The sequence below is a fragment of the Stenella coeruleoalba genome (genome assembly GCF_951394435.1).
Source record: "Stenella coeruleoalba genome assembly, chromosome: 3".
Taxonomy (NCBI): Eukaryota; Metazoa; Chordata; class Mammalia; order Artiodactyla; family Delphinidae; genus Stenella; species Stenella coeruleoalba.
The window spans coordinates 164,845,980-164,861,567 of record NC_137148.1 but is presented as its reverse complement, the minus strand read 5'-3'; the positions used below and the strand labels follow the sequence as shown (position 1 = coordinate 164,861,567).

The following is a 15,588-nucleotide window of genomic DNA, read 5'->3' as shown; positions in this document are numbered from 1 at the left end:
GTGTGGCCTTCGAAAGACCTGGGAACAAGCCTTTCAAACCGTAGAGCTTTTGCGATGATGGGCCACAGTTCCCCTGGAGCTGCAATTAGGCTCAACTTTAAGCAAACCTAATCTGCGAAAACAAAATTGTTTTTCCACCCAGAATCGAGCAAAATGGTTCTTTGCGTCTGCCAAAGAATCTGCCACAGGGAGCTGATTTTGTTTTTTAATCTTTGAGTTTTTGTTTTAAATATAAAGTTATACAAGGGCATATTCAAAATGAACCTCCAGCTCAGAGAAATTTAGCAGCGTATTTGTAGAGTCAACCTGTGAAGCTGGTTTTATGAAGTTGCTACAGGCATGAGGCCAGCCAGTTAATGCCATTGAAAATCCCTGTTTGCAATTGTTTTTTTCAATTCCTATGTGAGGAAAGGGTCTGGACAGGGAGTTAAGGTCATCCCCAGGAGTCCCAGTGAGCTCGTGGACCTTGCAGGAACTGGGGTGTGTGAGATTTTGCCAGTGGGGTCCTGACAAGTGTTGGGGGCTCTCTTGGGGTTTTAGAAGAGCTGACCACCCGGGGAGCACCTTTATGTGATGGTCACAGGGATGGAAGAGGTAGACCCTGAGAGCCCACCCCTGCCACACCCTCCCCACCTCACTGCCAAGAACCTATCTGTCACTGCCACTCCTCTTCCAGGGCAGGGCCACAGGCCAGGCACAACTGGCATGCACCTGCATGCCTTAGGCCAATCTGCCAGAAAGCCAGAGAAGGGACCCCCCCACCCAGGCTGCTACATTTTTCCCCAGAAAAGTTTCAGAATCCTCCGTCTGCCTTCAGCTTTCTGGCCTCTCTTACCTGAGAAGGTCTCTCACCCTACAACGACTTTCCTTATTGTCTTTCCTTGTTACCAGACGGAGGTCACATTGGCAGGAGTAGGTGTTGCTCTGAGAGTCTCCACTTGAGTGTCCAATCCCAGAGTCCTTTGCTTCTTTTCTTTCTGTTCTTTTAACTCACATTATCTGTCCTATGTGCCTGTCTCCTCATAGACAAGGCTGAGAACCCCAACAAGTGTTAAAGGAACCTGATGGTTTTAGGAAAAGGTTCCAGCAAGGCCGTCCGGTTTCTCTCTAGATGTGCAAGTCCCTGAACCTCTCTGTGCCTCAGTTTCCCCATAACTTTGACAGACCTGACTGGGTAATAATGATAGTAACAGCTTCCATTTACTTAATCTTTACAACCCCACGCAGGAAGTTCTCTTATTATTCCCCTTTTGTACATGAGGAAACTGACGACCAGAGAGATTGTGGAGGGCAGTCAGCTGTCAGATTGAGGGTTGCTGCCCATCTCCCAGCACTGAACATGGAGACTTTCACAAGTCAGCAGAATGAGGAGGCAAGGATTCTGCAGTGCTGTGACTGTGGCCCCGTCTCGGACGTGGGGAAATGATCCCCGTGGTCCTCCAAGGGGATGTGTCGAAGCTCTCCCGACAGTTTCCACCCCTCCTGCACCTCCCCCAAATATCTGTGTGCGTGTGTCCTGCTCCATCTACTGACTGTGTGCTGTGTCCATGCGACCACCATTAACACACCATTTCATGAGTCACCACACTTGACATCACGCTCTGTGCCCATGCAACGGGGTAGCCAACTGACCTTTCTCAGCAGCTGGCAAATCATGACCCTGCCCTCACTGCCAAGAGTCCATCTGGGGCTGCCACTCCTCCCTCAAAGCGGGCCAGCACGGCTGGCAGAGCACCTTGATCAAGCCACTCCTGCGTGCTCAGGAACCCAACTGCCAGGAAGCCAAAGAAGGAGCCCCCGGGCTGCCTTTTTTTTTTTTAATCCCCATCCTCAAAACAGCCCCTACCCGTGAAGGCGTTCTTTTGTGTGTGTGTAATGAAATGGAAAGAAGATTAGCGTGCAAGACACGCAAACCTGGGTTTGAATCTCAGTCTGCCACTTCCCCAGCTGTGTGACCTTGGACAAGTCACTTTCCCTCTCTGAGCCTCAGCTTCCTCATCTGGAAAATGGGTATAATGGCACCACCTTGCCACAGACAGATGCAGTGACATTCAGAAGACTCACATATCACACCTAACATCATCCATCAGGCTGGGCAGAAATCACTGTCACTGAAAAATTCCTCAATAATCCGAAAAGGAGAATCTATACAATTCTATCTATGCAATAATTCCTAGATACGTTAAGCTTTGAAAGCCACTGAGGGAACGCGAAAGGTAGCAGGGGGAAGAAAAGTCCAGTGGGAATATTTGTAAGACCCGTTATGTTTTTAGAAACGTCACTAACTTCAAAAGGGGGTGGCAGGTGGGATATTCTGTAGAGAACCTGCTTGGCAGTAGGGCTTCCACTGTTCTCATGGCAATCAAGTTTCTTGCACCTTGATCTCCAGTCATGGTTGGAGGATCAAAATGAGACTGACCCTTGATTCCAAAGATGAGTTGTACAAGGGGCCACTGCCAGATGCAGAGAGCTTCCCCCAGGCCCACATTTTTCCAGAAGGCTCTTGAGAGTTGCCCCTTAATTTCATCCCAAATTGGAACTCTTAGCTGCCCCCCTTCTCCTTCATAACTTAGGGGGTAAAGCCAAATCCATCGTTACTGTGTATCAAGCATCAGCCCCCCCAAAGGTCTGTTTTACAGATGAGAACAATGATTAAGGGCAGTGCTGGGAGTCAAACCCAGGTCCCCCTAACTCCAAAGCTCACCCCCTGCAAGACATTCTAAACGACTTCCCTGGCAGTCCAGTGGTTAAGACTCCATACTTCTGATGCAGGGGCTGCGGTCGGGAAGCTAAGATCCCGCATACTGCGAGGCGTGGCCAAAAAAAAGACATTCTAAAAATTTCCAGTCCCAGAACCTCTGGAGAAAAGGGGTTTTTCTCCAGCTCTTGGCAGGGACCTTCAGTGGCGAATTTGCCTTTGGTAGTTGATAATTTTGGGCTGTCCTGGTACTTGGAAATTCGGCTTTCTTGGTGCTGTTGGGCAGTGCCGGGGGCCAGCCAAAGGCAGGGGATGGAACAAGCGTCTTCCAGATGGAAGGATGGATACCATCCAGGGCCACGAGCCTAAGGCGGCCCCTCCTGGTGCCCGGGCAGGGCAGGGGAGTGCCCAGGTGTGTGTGCACGTATGTGTGTGTTCTGTGTTCTTTCTTCTGAGGCCGCTTACGATCTGTCTCTCCCTCCGACGCCACGTCACCAGGAGCAGTACACGGTAAAGTGCCTCTCTCTCTCTCTCTCTCTCTCTCTCTCTCTCTCTCTCTCTCTCTCTCGTTCTGTCTCGTTCTCTGTGCTCTGATGCAGCCGCACTGGTTCTGGGCCTGTTTCTGTAGCCTTGTGTCATTGCCACCGTCCTGTCGCCTGCAGTGACCAGAGTCCCCTCAGCCTGCTCCCCAAGGGGCAGGAGCCTAGAGGGGTCTTGGCCACTGCCTCTTATCAGGACCCACCAGTTAGCCCAGTTCTTGGAAGAGAACATAAAGGGCGTGGAAGGGGGTCTCCCCATGGTCTTATTTCAATAGGGCAGACGAGCCGGATGGGTAGTTTTCAGGGGAGTGAATGTCCAGCTTCCCAGATGGGAGAAGCGTGGACAGTCCAAACAACCAGGGCTTGGGCTTGAAGAGGAATAAGTAACCCCCCACCCCCAACAGGAGTATCTACACTCTCAGCAAAGTGATTTGAAAATCGGGTTGTTTTCTGTAAGAACACCTTGGTCAAGCCATTCCTGCGTGCTCAGGGGCCAAACTGCCAGGAACGCTCTCCTCGGTGTCTCAACAAACAGGATTGTTCTCAGCCTCTCCCCAGGGAGAAGTACCTCCTAGGAGAGAGACCCCCAGAATGCCCGTGGAGTCATTTTTAGATGAGTAGATGTGCCCCAGGAGGTGTGTTCCCAAATGTTAGCAGTTTGGCCCATGAAGATTTTAGCCCGTTCCACATACAACCTAGATGTCCACTTCCTTGACGTTTTTTCCACCAACACATAGTCTAAACTTCATTTTAGTTTTGCTAGAACACTTTATGCCGTCCCCTTACAACCAGTATCGTTAACCTCAGATAGAACAGGCAACTGCAAAAGTGAACCCAACAAGAATGAAACAGTTGCGTGACAAGTTGTTACATTCAAGCTGGGTTCTTTGTTAAAAGGGAAATTCGTGTTAGGGAGGCATTAAAGACCTATGAACACAGCAGAAACTTCCTCTCTGACCACAACAGGAGGCCTGAAAGATAACTTGAAGAAAACATAGCTGTTTCCCTGTGTGGTCCCGTTCCTTAATTGTGTTCGTGATCTGCCTGAAAATATCTCAGTGACTCTCCTGATGTGTGTTTCATACTTTGGGTGCACAGCCTTGAGATACTAATGATTGATGACTTTGGTTTAGAAAAGAAAATCCCATGTTCAGACTGCTGAATCCTGGAGCACGGTTGTGGCTGGCAGGTTAAAGTCCAATTCTCTTTTCTCTGAAAGATGAGAAAAAGGAACCCTAAAAAAAGCAAATGTCACGAAGAATATTTTTGTACCTGGGCACACCACGGTGGATGTCTCTGGGGCAGCTCTACTCATGACCCAAGGGAACTGTAGGGAGATGTTTGCTAACTGGCCCCCAAAGACCTCTGATCCGGATCCAGTCATATGTGTCCTGAAACTACACACCAGGCACATGCTGGGGGCAGAGACAAGAACCAAGGTTAAAGGAAAAATGAACACATAGGAGAAGAAATCAGTTTCATCTTTGAAGAGTTTTCTGTCTAAAGCCAGAAGCCAATGACAGGAACAAAGGTGATTCTGAAACAGCACTGGGGCCTGGCAGAGCCCAGAGGCAGTCAGTGGAGGCTGTCAGATGAAGGGACATTTACCTTGGCCTTTGAGGGCTGCATCGTTCTGTGAATGAAGAAGTGGAGGAAGGGCATTTCTAGCAGAGGGAACAGAAGTGAAAGAATGTGGCTGGGGCTTGGGTTGTGTAGTAATCAATGGGAATGCAAACAGAAAGGTAAGTTGGACTCGATTCCTAAGAGCTTTGAATGCCGAGCTAGGGGTTTGCACTTCTAGGAATTCAGCTGCTCCAGAAGGAGTCGGAGTAGGAGAGTGACATGGTCATTGGTTTTGGCCACTGTGTGCAGAAAAGATGGAAGAAGAGAGAGACAGGGAGTGGGGGGGGGGAGTGGGGAGGTGGATGATGGGGTCTGACCTATGATGGTGCCATGTGTAGGAGGGTCACCCATTGGGGATGAGGATGGAGGGCAGGAAGCTGAACACGAGTGTTGGGTTTCTGGCTTGGGCAGCTGGGTGGGTGGTGAGTTCCATTAATCACAAGCCTTTGATGGCCACACCCAATGCCTTCCTTTTGGGGGCGCTTGAATCATGGTTGGCTAAGGGTGTCATGACATCTGCAGTGCTAAGACTCAGGCCCAGTAGACCCTGGACTGAACCCCTATGCAGCAGTCTGAGCTCAGATACCCTGAAAGAATGAGGCAGAGATTCGACATCTGATGTTCTGGTTCCTTCCGCTCCTGTGGGCTCAGGGAATATTGGGGCAGGGGATGGGGGAAGGGAGCTCTGGTTTAAAGGCCACTTTAAGCATTTCCTACATCCTGTTGGAAGAGGGAGGAATCCCATTTTCTAAAAGCTCACTAAGACCACCTCCAAAGAGAGCACACAGGGGGCAGCCAACTTCCTCATGCTGGATCCAAGAGCCACCCCATGCAGCTGTACAGGCTCAGCCAGGGCCCGCAACAAACCCTGAGACCAAAACCACAAAGGGCCATCTACTCACTAGCTCTTGAGCCCAGATGTAGCAGGGGAGCTGACTACTCTTCTCCGGGAAGGACATGGCTATGCCAGGCCCACCCCAGACTCCTAAGCCTGGGAGGGTGGGGCCACTTGGGGCTGTGGACCACCCACCACCCAGCCTGACCTTGGCTCCCTCTTTTCCCTTCTCCCCATTCTAACATCGCTCCACAGTGGCAATAGCAAAGGAAAGGACATCAACACGATTAAATCCCTCCGAGTCCTTCGGGTGCTACGACCTCTTAAAACCATCAAGCGGTTGCCAAAGCTCAAGGTGAGATTGGGGTATGTGGAAGATCTATCAGGGTTGCCACGTACAGTTGAGCAGGTTTCACACTGCTCAAGGACACTACGTTGAAAGGGATGCTGCTAACAGCACAGCCATTATATATGGATATACTTATTACTACAACTCTCCAGTAGATGGCAGTAAAGTGAGTTAATGGAACAAAATCTGTATATCATGGTAATTTTCCAATAGATGAAATGTCTCTTGCAAAGTTGAGATCCCTTTTCTTAATTCCCATGAAGGCATCATGTGGATAAAACAGGACATAACCCTATTCTGGGAAGCAGGAAACTAGGTTTCTGGTCCCACATAACCTTTAACTTTTCACCTGCCTATTCTAGGGTCCAATATCTCCTGTTCCAAAATAGCATGAAGTAAGTCAGAAAGAGAAAAACAAATATTGTATATTAATGCATATATGTGGTATCTAGAAAAAATAGTGTGGATGAACTATTTGCAAAGCAGAAATAGAGACAGACATATAGAGAACAAGCGCATGGATACCAAGGGGGAAAGGGGGGGGGCGGGGTGGGATGGACTGGGAGATTGGGATTGACATATATACACTACTACGTATAAAATAGATAACTAATAAGAACCTACTGTTTAGCACAGGGAACTCTACTCGGTGCTCTGTGAGGACCTAAATGGGAAGGAAATCCAAAAAAGACGGGATATATGTATACGTATGGCTGATTCACTTTGCTGTACAGCAGAAACTAACACAACAGTGTAAAGCAACTATACTTCAATTTTAAAAAATAAATAGGGGCTTCCCTGGTGGCGCAGTGGTTGAGAGTCCGCCTGCCGATGCAGGGGACACGGGTTCGTGCCCCGGTCCGGGAGGATCCCACATGCCGCGGAGCGGCTGGGCCCGTGAGCCATGGCCGCTGAGCCTGCGCGTCCGGAGCCTGTGCTCCACAACGGGAGAGGCCACAACAGTGAGAGGCCCGCGTACCGCAAATAAATAAATAAATGAAACTTGAAAAAAATAGCATGAACCAGAATTTCCCAAAAGCTTGTTGTTTCAAAAAAAAAAAAAAGGAAGGAAGGAAATGAAATGTAGTCATTCAAACACCCCTTTTCAATTTATGATGCACCTGAGGATGACCTGTATTATTTCTTGCTTAATACGTTGCTTTAAGTCACTTTATTTTTTACCTGAGTGGATTTATTTTAAAAGGAAATGCTTGTCAAGTTTCTTAAGTTGGAAAACCAAAACCCACTGTTAATAGAAGGTAAAACTAAATATCTGTTCAAAATATAAGATAACTGTTATTAAAATCTAGCCCAAGATAATTGCCTGACAAAGGCTTTGAGCATGGATACTTGCTCTTTCTTGGTTAAAAAGGAAAAGTACAGGGACTTCCCTGGCGGTCCAGTGGTTAAGACTCTGTGTTCCCAATGCAGGGGGCACGGGGTCGATCCCTGGCCAGGGACTTAAGATCCTGCATGACGCATGGCGCGGCCAAAAAAAAAGAAAAAGTATAAATGTTAGGTGTTAACACAGTAACAACTAAGGAAGACTTTCTCCTTCACTCAAGAGGATTGAAAGAATTAAAGAGAAAATAACTTTGCTACCACGTGATTCAGTGTTACTTGGTCTTGGGCTCCTATAGGACCTAAAAGTACGTCTGCTATCACCGGTGGTGTGCCCCTCCCCCATGATTTGGGAAATAATGATTCGAATGCCCCCTTTTTGTTGATAAATATTCAAAGAGGAAATGTGGCCGCCCTCTGGACGGGAAAGCTTGCTTGCATTGAGATATGTGGAACCCAGAAGTAGTCGGTTCAGGGGCTCTTTGCCATTTTCTGGGTCACAGCCCCCTTTGAAAGCCCCGTGAAAGCTATGCACTCTCTCCCCCAGGGGAAGCCGGCAGACTGGGACCCCTGCCTTCTCTAGAGGAGGACGGAAGGATTCCATCTTACGCAGGGCACGTGAAGTCAGCTCGCAAATCCAGAGCGCCCCCAAGTGATCAGTGGGCAAAAGGGAGGGGACCACAACTCCAGATTATGGGGAGGGGAGTGACGTGAAGCAGGGACACAGAATGAACAGGAAATGACATCTCCATCGAGGACCTTTCCTCTTACCATGAGCTTACCTTGGAGAAGCTCGGAGAAGCGGCCCCATTTCCCAGGGCTTAAAATTGGGGGGTTTTCGATGCATAAAAACTCAGAATCGGGCCGAGCCCCAACATTTCTCAGAACTGCGTGGCCTTAACTGAGGAACTTGGATCACGTCCTTGCCCGTAAAATAGGACTAATGACAATACTTGGGTGTGATGAGCGGCTGGAGGTGGAGGCCGTGCTTGTTCCCAGCCCCTCACGCTGTCCTTTCCACCCCACCCGCCAGGCCGTGTTTGACTGCGTTGTGAACTCACTCAAGAACGTCTTCAACATCCTTATCGTCTACATGCTCTTCATGTTCATCTTTGCCGTGGTGGCCGTGCAGCTCTTCAAGGGCAAGTTCTTCCACTGCACCGATGAGTCCAAGGAGTTTGAGAAAGATTGCCGGTGAGTCTTGGCTCTCCTAGGCATCCCCATCGGGGCTGGCAGGTAGGGGGCGGCCAGATGCACCAGTCTCTTTGTAACCGAAAGTGGGGTCCGGCTGCTCACCGCTCAAAAGCCAATAAAGAGGCAAAGTTGGTAGAAAGGAACGTTTGCTTTATTTTGCTAGCAACTGCGGGCGGGGGCGTTGGTGCAGGGAGGGCAGACTCTCGTCCAGCGGCCAACTCCCCCCCGCGCTGACAACCAGTGGACAAAAGTTTTTATAGATGGAGAGAGGGAGCTACATGTAGAAACAGCACGGTCAGCTGTGACAGTCAACTGTTGTTTTTTTTTTAATTTATTTATTTTATTCATTTATCTTTGGCTGCGTTGGGTCTTCGTTGCTGTGCGTGGCTTTCCCTAGTTGCGGCGAGCGGGGGCTACTCTTCGTTGCGGTGCGCGGGCTTCTCATTGCCGTGGCTTCTCTTGTTGCGGAGCACGGGCTCTAGGCGCGTGGGCTTCAGTGGTTTTGGCACGTGGGCTCTAGAGCGCAGGCTCAGTAGTTGTGGCTCACGGGCTTAGTTGCTCCACGGCATGTGGGATCTTCCCGGACCAGGGCTCGAACCCGTGTCCCCTGTATTGGCAGGCGGATCCTTAACCACTGCGCCACCAGGGAAGCCCTGACAGTCATCTTAAAATTGGTCATGTGGTGGTCTGATCAGCGTCACCTTGATTGTTTTAAGTACAGTCAACCTTCAGTTCTAGGGTCAGATTTTTCCCATTTCCTTGAGGCCAATTCTCAGAATTGTGGCAGCTTTTGTCATGGCTACAGTCTGGTCATCATGTAGTTGACTTCTTCTACCTGGTGGGGTTTCAGTATCTATGAGACAGCTCACAGGATATGGCTCAGAATATTATCTATAGCCCTTGAGAAGGAACTAAAGGTCCTTGAATATGCTTAGTGACTAAACTATTATTATTTGGTCTCCTTTGACTGTTTTCCTTTGCTTCTGCATTTTCTCACTTTTCTAATTAAACTCATTCTTTGGCTAAAGTTTTTGCATAGACAAAAGGCAGGCTAAGGACGTGGAGGGGGAAGGACCATAGGGTCCTCTCCATTTCATCCTGGGCTTGGAAACTGAGGTGTTGGGCGTTGGGGGTGACCCGATTACAACCAGCTTGAATCTGTAAGTAGAAAGAAAGACAGTTTTGGAATAGGAGCCTCTGACCCATGGCTTCAAGATGAGCCATAAGCTGGTTGCTTAACTTTTGAGTTGCCACCTTTGTCAAGTAGGGGATATTAATACACATCTCGGTTCCCTTGTATGAAACCTTTATAGGCAGATGTGTTTCAAAATTCAGAATACTTTGAGATTTTTAGAAATACTCTGGGGTGCATGTCCCACACAGCACACAACACAGTTAAATTAAGGCAGCCCTGTGATCAAATGCAATATTTCTGCCTGGGAACATACAACTATTTGCACCAAACGGGATAAATAACAAGTCCAAAGAGACTCACATGCAATTGGGTCAGGTTTTGTTGCCAAACGCGTTAGATCAGAGATGGGCAGACTTTGTCTGTCAAGGGCCAGAGAGTAACTGTCTTTGACTTTGCATACACTTTCCGTTGCACCTAACGCAACTCTAAAGCAACCGCGGACAATAGGCATGGTTGTGTTCCAATCAAACTTTCTTTCTGGAAACTAAAGCTTGAATTGCTTATCATTTTTATCTGTCATGAATGAATTCTTTTAGTTTCAACCATTTAAAACTGTAAACAACCATTGCTTAGCTTGTGGGCCAGATCCAGATCTGGTCTGCAGGCTGGAACTTGCCAACCGCCGGATTAGGAAAAAATGTTTGGTTTTCAGAGCTCTCTGGAGTTTGGAATTGTGGCTAAGGGACTGTGGATCTGAAATCCCCCCCATCTTTGGGTCATCCTCATGATGGAAAGTTCTGGACTCAGTCCAGGAAAGTGCTGCGCCTCTCACTGACCAAGCGCTCAGTCAGTATTGCTTTTGTCACTAGTATCAACAATTACTATGCACCAAAGGGCAGCCGGTGGTTATTCTGGTGGCTGGTTCCTGGATTTGGAAGGATCCCGGGCATTGGGCTAGGAGTCTGGGGCTAACCTTTGTTTCCTACCCTGAGAAGGAAGAGCGAGCGGCTGCCCCCCTTGGCCTGATGAACCCAGAAATGTGCCTGTCTCCCTCCCTGCTCTCAACTTCCCCCCCCAAGCCTGAGGCTCCCACCCTTGGGTCTAGAAGTGTTCCAGTTGGAAAACGATACAAGGTTCTGAGTTGGCTCTCCCACTGGACACAGGGCTGTGGCATCATCTGTGGATTTACCTCCAAATGAATGCACACGAGCTCCAGGGAGAAACGGGCTTCCTGGGCTGTGGGAAGCAGCATGGGCTGGTGAGCCCCTCTTCCTCCCCCTCTCCCGTCTGTCTGGTGGCCAAATACGGGCGTCCCTCCATTTACTAATGGTCACCACTTTCTGTGACAGTGGCAAGTACCTCCTCTATGAGAAGAACGAGGTGAAGGCGCGGGACCGAGAGTGGAAGAAGTATGAGTTCCATTATGACAACGTGCTATGGGCTCTGCTGACCCTCTTCACCGTGTCCACAGGAGAAGGCTGGCCACAGTAAGTGGTCCAGTCAGAAAGCCCCCCAGGAGGATCTCGGGGGCCCTCCAGTGAGCAGGAGAGGAAAGGGTCCAAGAAAGGGTCCAGTGCTGAGAAAGGTCCGAGGGAGGGAGGGGTTTGCTCCTGGCTTCCAGAAGTGGGGACAATGCAAGATGCAAGACGTCAGCAGAACAGTATCGGCCGTATGTGGTGTGGTTGGGCTTCTCGGGGCAGAAATCCAGCGGTCGCTTGGCTTGCCAACCCCTTGAGTGTACGGGGCTGTGTGCTCCCAGAACAGGCACCGTTTCTAATTTACAGAAAGGCCGCATGTACGTACACATGCGGTCGCATCCTCTTAACCCTTCCGGTGCTGGTGAACAAAAACCTCCAAGCCAGGGGCGTGGGAACCTGGCATTTTCCAAGTCGGTTTGACCACAGGACCAATCTGTCCCAGACAGGGCTAAGGCTGGGGTGATACGGGTGAGACTGACTTGTGCAAGTCCAGACTTTAATTCTTTTTTAAGTTTTTTTTTGTTTGGGGGGTGTTTTTTTTTGCGGTGGTGGGGGGGGTTGGCCACGGTGCGTGGCATGTGGGATCTTAGTTCCCCAACCAGAGATCAAACCTGTGCCCCCCGAATTGGAAGCATGAGTCTCAACCCCTGGATTGCGAAGGAAGGCCTCAAAATTTCAATTTTTGAGATTTTGTTCATCAGGGGCTTTGGGGCATTTCTTGTGACTTTTTAACATGTTGCAGGCAATACTAAATATTACAGTGAAATATTATTTATCTCGATTACTGAGGGGTTTCACACCCGCTGAATTTGTGCCCATGGCAAGTGTCTCCAGAGGTCTCGGCTGGATGCAGTTGAAGGTTTGGTAGATTCCAGTGGGTACCTTCAGCGTCCTCACCTCCCTCCCTCGCTCAGCAAACACCCCAACCGACACACGCCTGTCTGATCACCCGTGCACACGCTCAGTGTCCACACGCGCGGGGCCGGCGCTAGCCCTTCAGGCACCGTTGAGCGAATTTTTTAAAGACACCCATTCCTCAACAGACTTGACTTCCATCTGTCAGAAAAGCGTTGCAATGTACTTAATGATCTTGCTCCAAAAAGGCACTTTAGGCCACCTGCCAAAAAGCTGTCACCATTAATACACAAATCTATCAGGTCTGCAGGATGAATGGTGCCCCTTAGAGGCAGAGCGTTGGAGCAGTGAGTGATGTGTGCAAAGATACAGAGCCGCCGTGCACACACTCACTTCCAGGTGCATCCTCATTACCCCTCCTCGGCTCCCACGACCACCTGTGCTTAAATACACACACACACACACACACACACACACACACGCGCACCCACCTCCGTGACCCCCTACTCACTCCCATTCATCACCACAAACCTAGTTTCAAATCCCACCTTGGCCACATCTCAGTGGGTGATCTACAGCCGAACCTCAGTTTCCTTGTGTGCAAAACGGAGCCGGTAATAACCTCCCTGAGAGGGTTGCTGAGAAAATGAATAAAATGTTGAACATCATTTCTGGCACGTAACAGGCCCTCCATACAGGGCAGTAGAAGTAACTGACGTTGCTGTCAACACTCCCCACAGGCAAAAGAGGTGGGAAGATTACAGCTTCATAAAGTAACCACGGTGACTGCAGTCAGAAATCAGTGACGACTCTTCATTTCTTTTCTGTTTCCTCTTAATATTTTCCTCCATTTCTGTTCCCCTGTCTCATTTTCCCCCCTCTCCCCACCCCGGTCCTCACAGGGTCCTCAAGCACTCCGTGGATGCCACCTTTGAGAACCAGGGTCCCAGCCCTGGGTACCGCATGGAGATGTCCATCTTCTACGTTGTCTACTTTGTGGTGTTCCCCTTCTTCTTTGTCAATATCTTTGTGGCCTTGATCATCATCACCTTCCAGGAGCAGGGGGACAAAATGATGGAGGAATACAGCCTGGAGAAAAATGAGGTACCACTTCCCACTTACATCCCCACTTAAAAACTGACACCCCCCATCACACATGCACACACACACACATACAGAGGAACCAGCTTCTGCAGGCATCTGGGGAGGGAACAGCAGCATTCTCCAAGCAGAATCCAGCCTGCATGAAGGGCAGCCCTTCGTGGGGTTTCCAGAGGAAAACACATCAGAGAGAAGTTGTGTATGTATCAGTCAGTTTGGACTAGGTTATGATACGGTAACAAGCAGCCCTCACATCTCAATGCCAGATATCCACAACGGAATTGGACTGCATGTCCAGGTGGCTCTGCTCCATGTCATCTTTATTCTGGTTCCCCTTTAAGATGCTTCAGATAAAAAAGAGAGAATGGCAAACCATGGTCCAAGTCTTGTGGCTTGTGCCCAGAAGTGACATGTGTCACTTCTCACATTTCATTAGCCAGAGCTAGTCACATGTCTGATGTCAGTGGGGCAGGGAAGTATAATCTCCCCCAGGGCGGGGTGGTGAATATTTACGAATGAAAATCCAGTCCACCAGGGAGTATACGCGTGACCCTTTGCTTCTCTAGAATCATCCAAGCTAGGTGGAGGACCTAGAATGCATTCTTCCTCTGCTTTGTTGGCCTCTAAGCCTAAATAATTATTATTCCTCCCTGTCTCCTTCCCTCAAAGAGAAGGAGAAGCAAAATAGTCGGTAAGAAAGAATGGTTAAGCTTCACAACGTGGATGGACCTAGAGATTATCATACTAAGCGAAGCAAGTCAGAAAGAGAAAGACAAATACCATATGGTATCACTTTATGTGGAATCTAAAAGATGACACAAATGAATGTATCTATGAAACAGAAACAGACTCATTGACATAGAGAACAGACTTGTGGCTGCCAAGGGCCGGGGGTGGGGTGCGGAGGGAAGGATTGGGAGTTTGGGATTAGCAGAGGAATCCTATTATATATAGGATGGATAAACAACAAGGTCCTACTGTATAGCACAGAGAACTATACTGAATATCCTGTGATAAACCATAATAGAAAAAAATATGAAAAAAGCAACTGAATTGCTTTGCTGGATAGCAGAAATTAACACAGCATTTTAAATCAACTATACGTCAATAAAATTTTTAAAAAGAATGGTTAGGCTTCAATGTCAGACTCTGGTTGAAATTCAAGGTTCGCCCACTAGGCAGCTGTGCCACGTCAGGCTTAACCTCTCTGAGCCTTTATTTTCCTCACCTGCAAAGTGGGGGCTACTGATAGTACCCATTGGTCATGTTTGCTAAGGGGATTCAATGAGATCATGGGGGAGTGTCAGCACAAGAAAACATTCACGGCGAGGAGCTTATGGGGGGTGTGGGGTGGGCAAGAGAGGCAGACATCCAGGCAGACGTGCAGAAGAGCTGCATCGAATGAGATGGGGGGTGCTGGGTGTCCAGCCGCCTCTCTCCTGCCTCAGGCCCTCACACCGCTGTGCTCTGTCCCGCAGAGGGCCTGCATTGACTTCGCCATCAGCGCTAAACCCCTGACCCGACATATGCCCCAGAACAAGCAGAGTTTCCAGTACCGTATGTGGCAGTTCGTGGTGTCCCCGCCTTTCGAGTACACCATCATGGCCATGATCGCCCTCAACACCATCGTGCTCATGATGAAGGTGAGTCCCCCCTCCCCCCAGGCACCGCTTAATCCCCACCGCGCCCCTGCCCCACGCAAAACAGAACCGGCTACGAGTTTCCCAGGCAGACCACACTCTGTGTCACCGCCGAGCCCCTGTTCCTGCTTTGCCCTCTGCCTGACACACGGTTCCCACCACTTTGTCTGGCCAGCCCCTTCCAGCTGCCCCTGCAGAGCCCTTCCTCTAGGAAGCCTTCCCTGACCTCCCAGGACCGCATGAGGTGTTTGCAAGCATCCTGTCTGTTATCTCACGTGCCACGATATCAGTGTTGGGTTGCCTGATAGTCCACCACCTGCCTGTGAGCTCCGAGGGGCCAGACAAGTACTGATCACCCCTGAATATCAGGGGCTCAGAGAGGGCCTAACTCAGAGGGAACAAGAGCCCCTTGATAAATGTTTGATGAAAGAAATGAGGAGGGAAGAGCAGGTAAAGACCCTGCGAGCCTCGGGGCCGTGGAGCCTCTTCAGGGTGAAAAGTCAAAACCTCTCACCCTGTGCTTTGGAGACCAAAAGCCTGAATGTGAGCCCAGCTCTGCCATTTAATTCACCATTTAACCTTGCAGTAGTGACCAGTGGCATCTCAGGGCCTCAGTTTCCCTGTCAATAAAATGGGAAGGATAATAATAGCACGTTCCTTGCCCCCTGTGGGGATTAGGATTGAATAAGAAAGCTTCTGCAAAGACGTTAGCACATTTCTCAATTCTTAAAAACACTCAACAAATTTAGCTGTTGATTTTTTGAATTGGTAAAAAAGCGGTGCCTGTATTCACCTGAAAA

General features: G+C 49.3%; 1 protein-coding gene across 4 annotated transcripts in view; it reads left to right on the top strand.

The window, feature by feature from the left end:
• The window catches only part of CACNA1A (calcium voltage-gated channel subunit alpha1 A), a 238,217-nt gene that overhangs the window by 180,648 nt on the left and 41,981 nt on the right, over window positions 1–15,588 (top strand). For all 4 annotated transcript variants that reach the window (XM_079917174.1, XM_079917173.1, XM_079917172.1 and 1 more), the window contains 5 exons: window positions 5,951–6,050; window positions 8,419–8,579; window positions 11,064–11,201; window positions 12,950–13,151; window positions 14,627–14,791. In XM_079917174.1, the coding sequence (XP_079773300.1) occupies window positions 5,951–6,050; window positions 8,419–8,579; window positions 11,064–11,201; window positions 12,950–13,151; window positions 14,627–14,791 (766 nt within the window). The remainder of the gene's footprint in view (window positions 1–5,950; window positions 6,051–8,418; window positions 8,580–11,063; window positions 11,202–12,949; window positions 13,152–14,626; window positions 14,792–15,588) is intronic.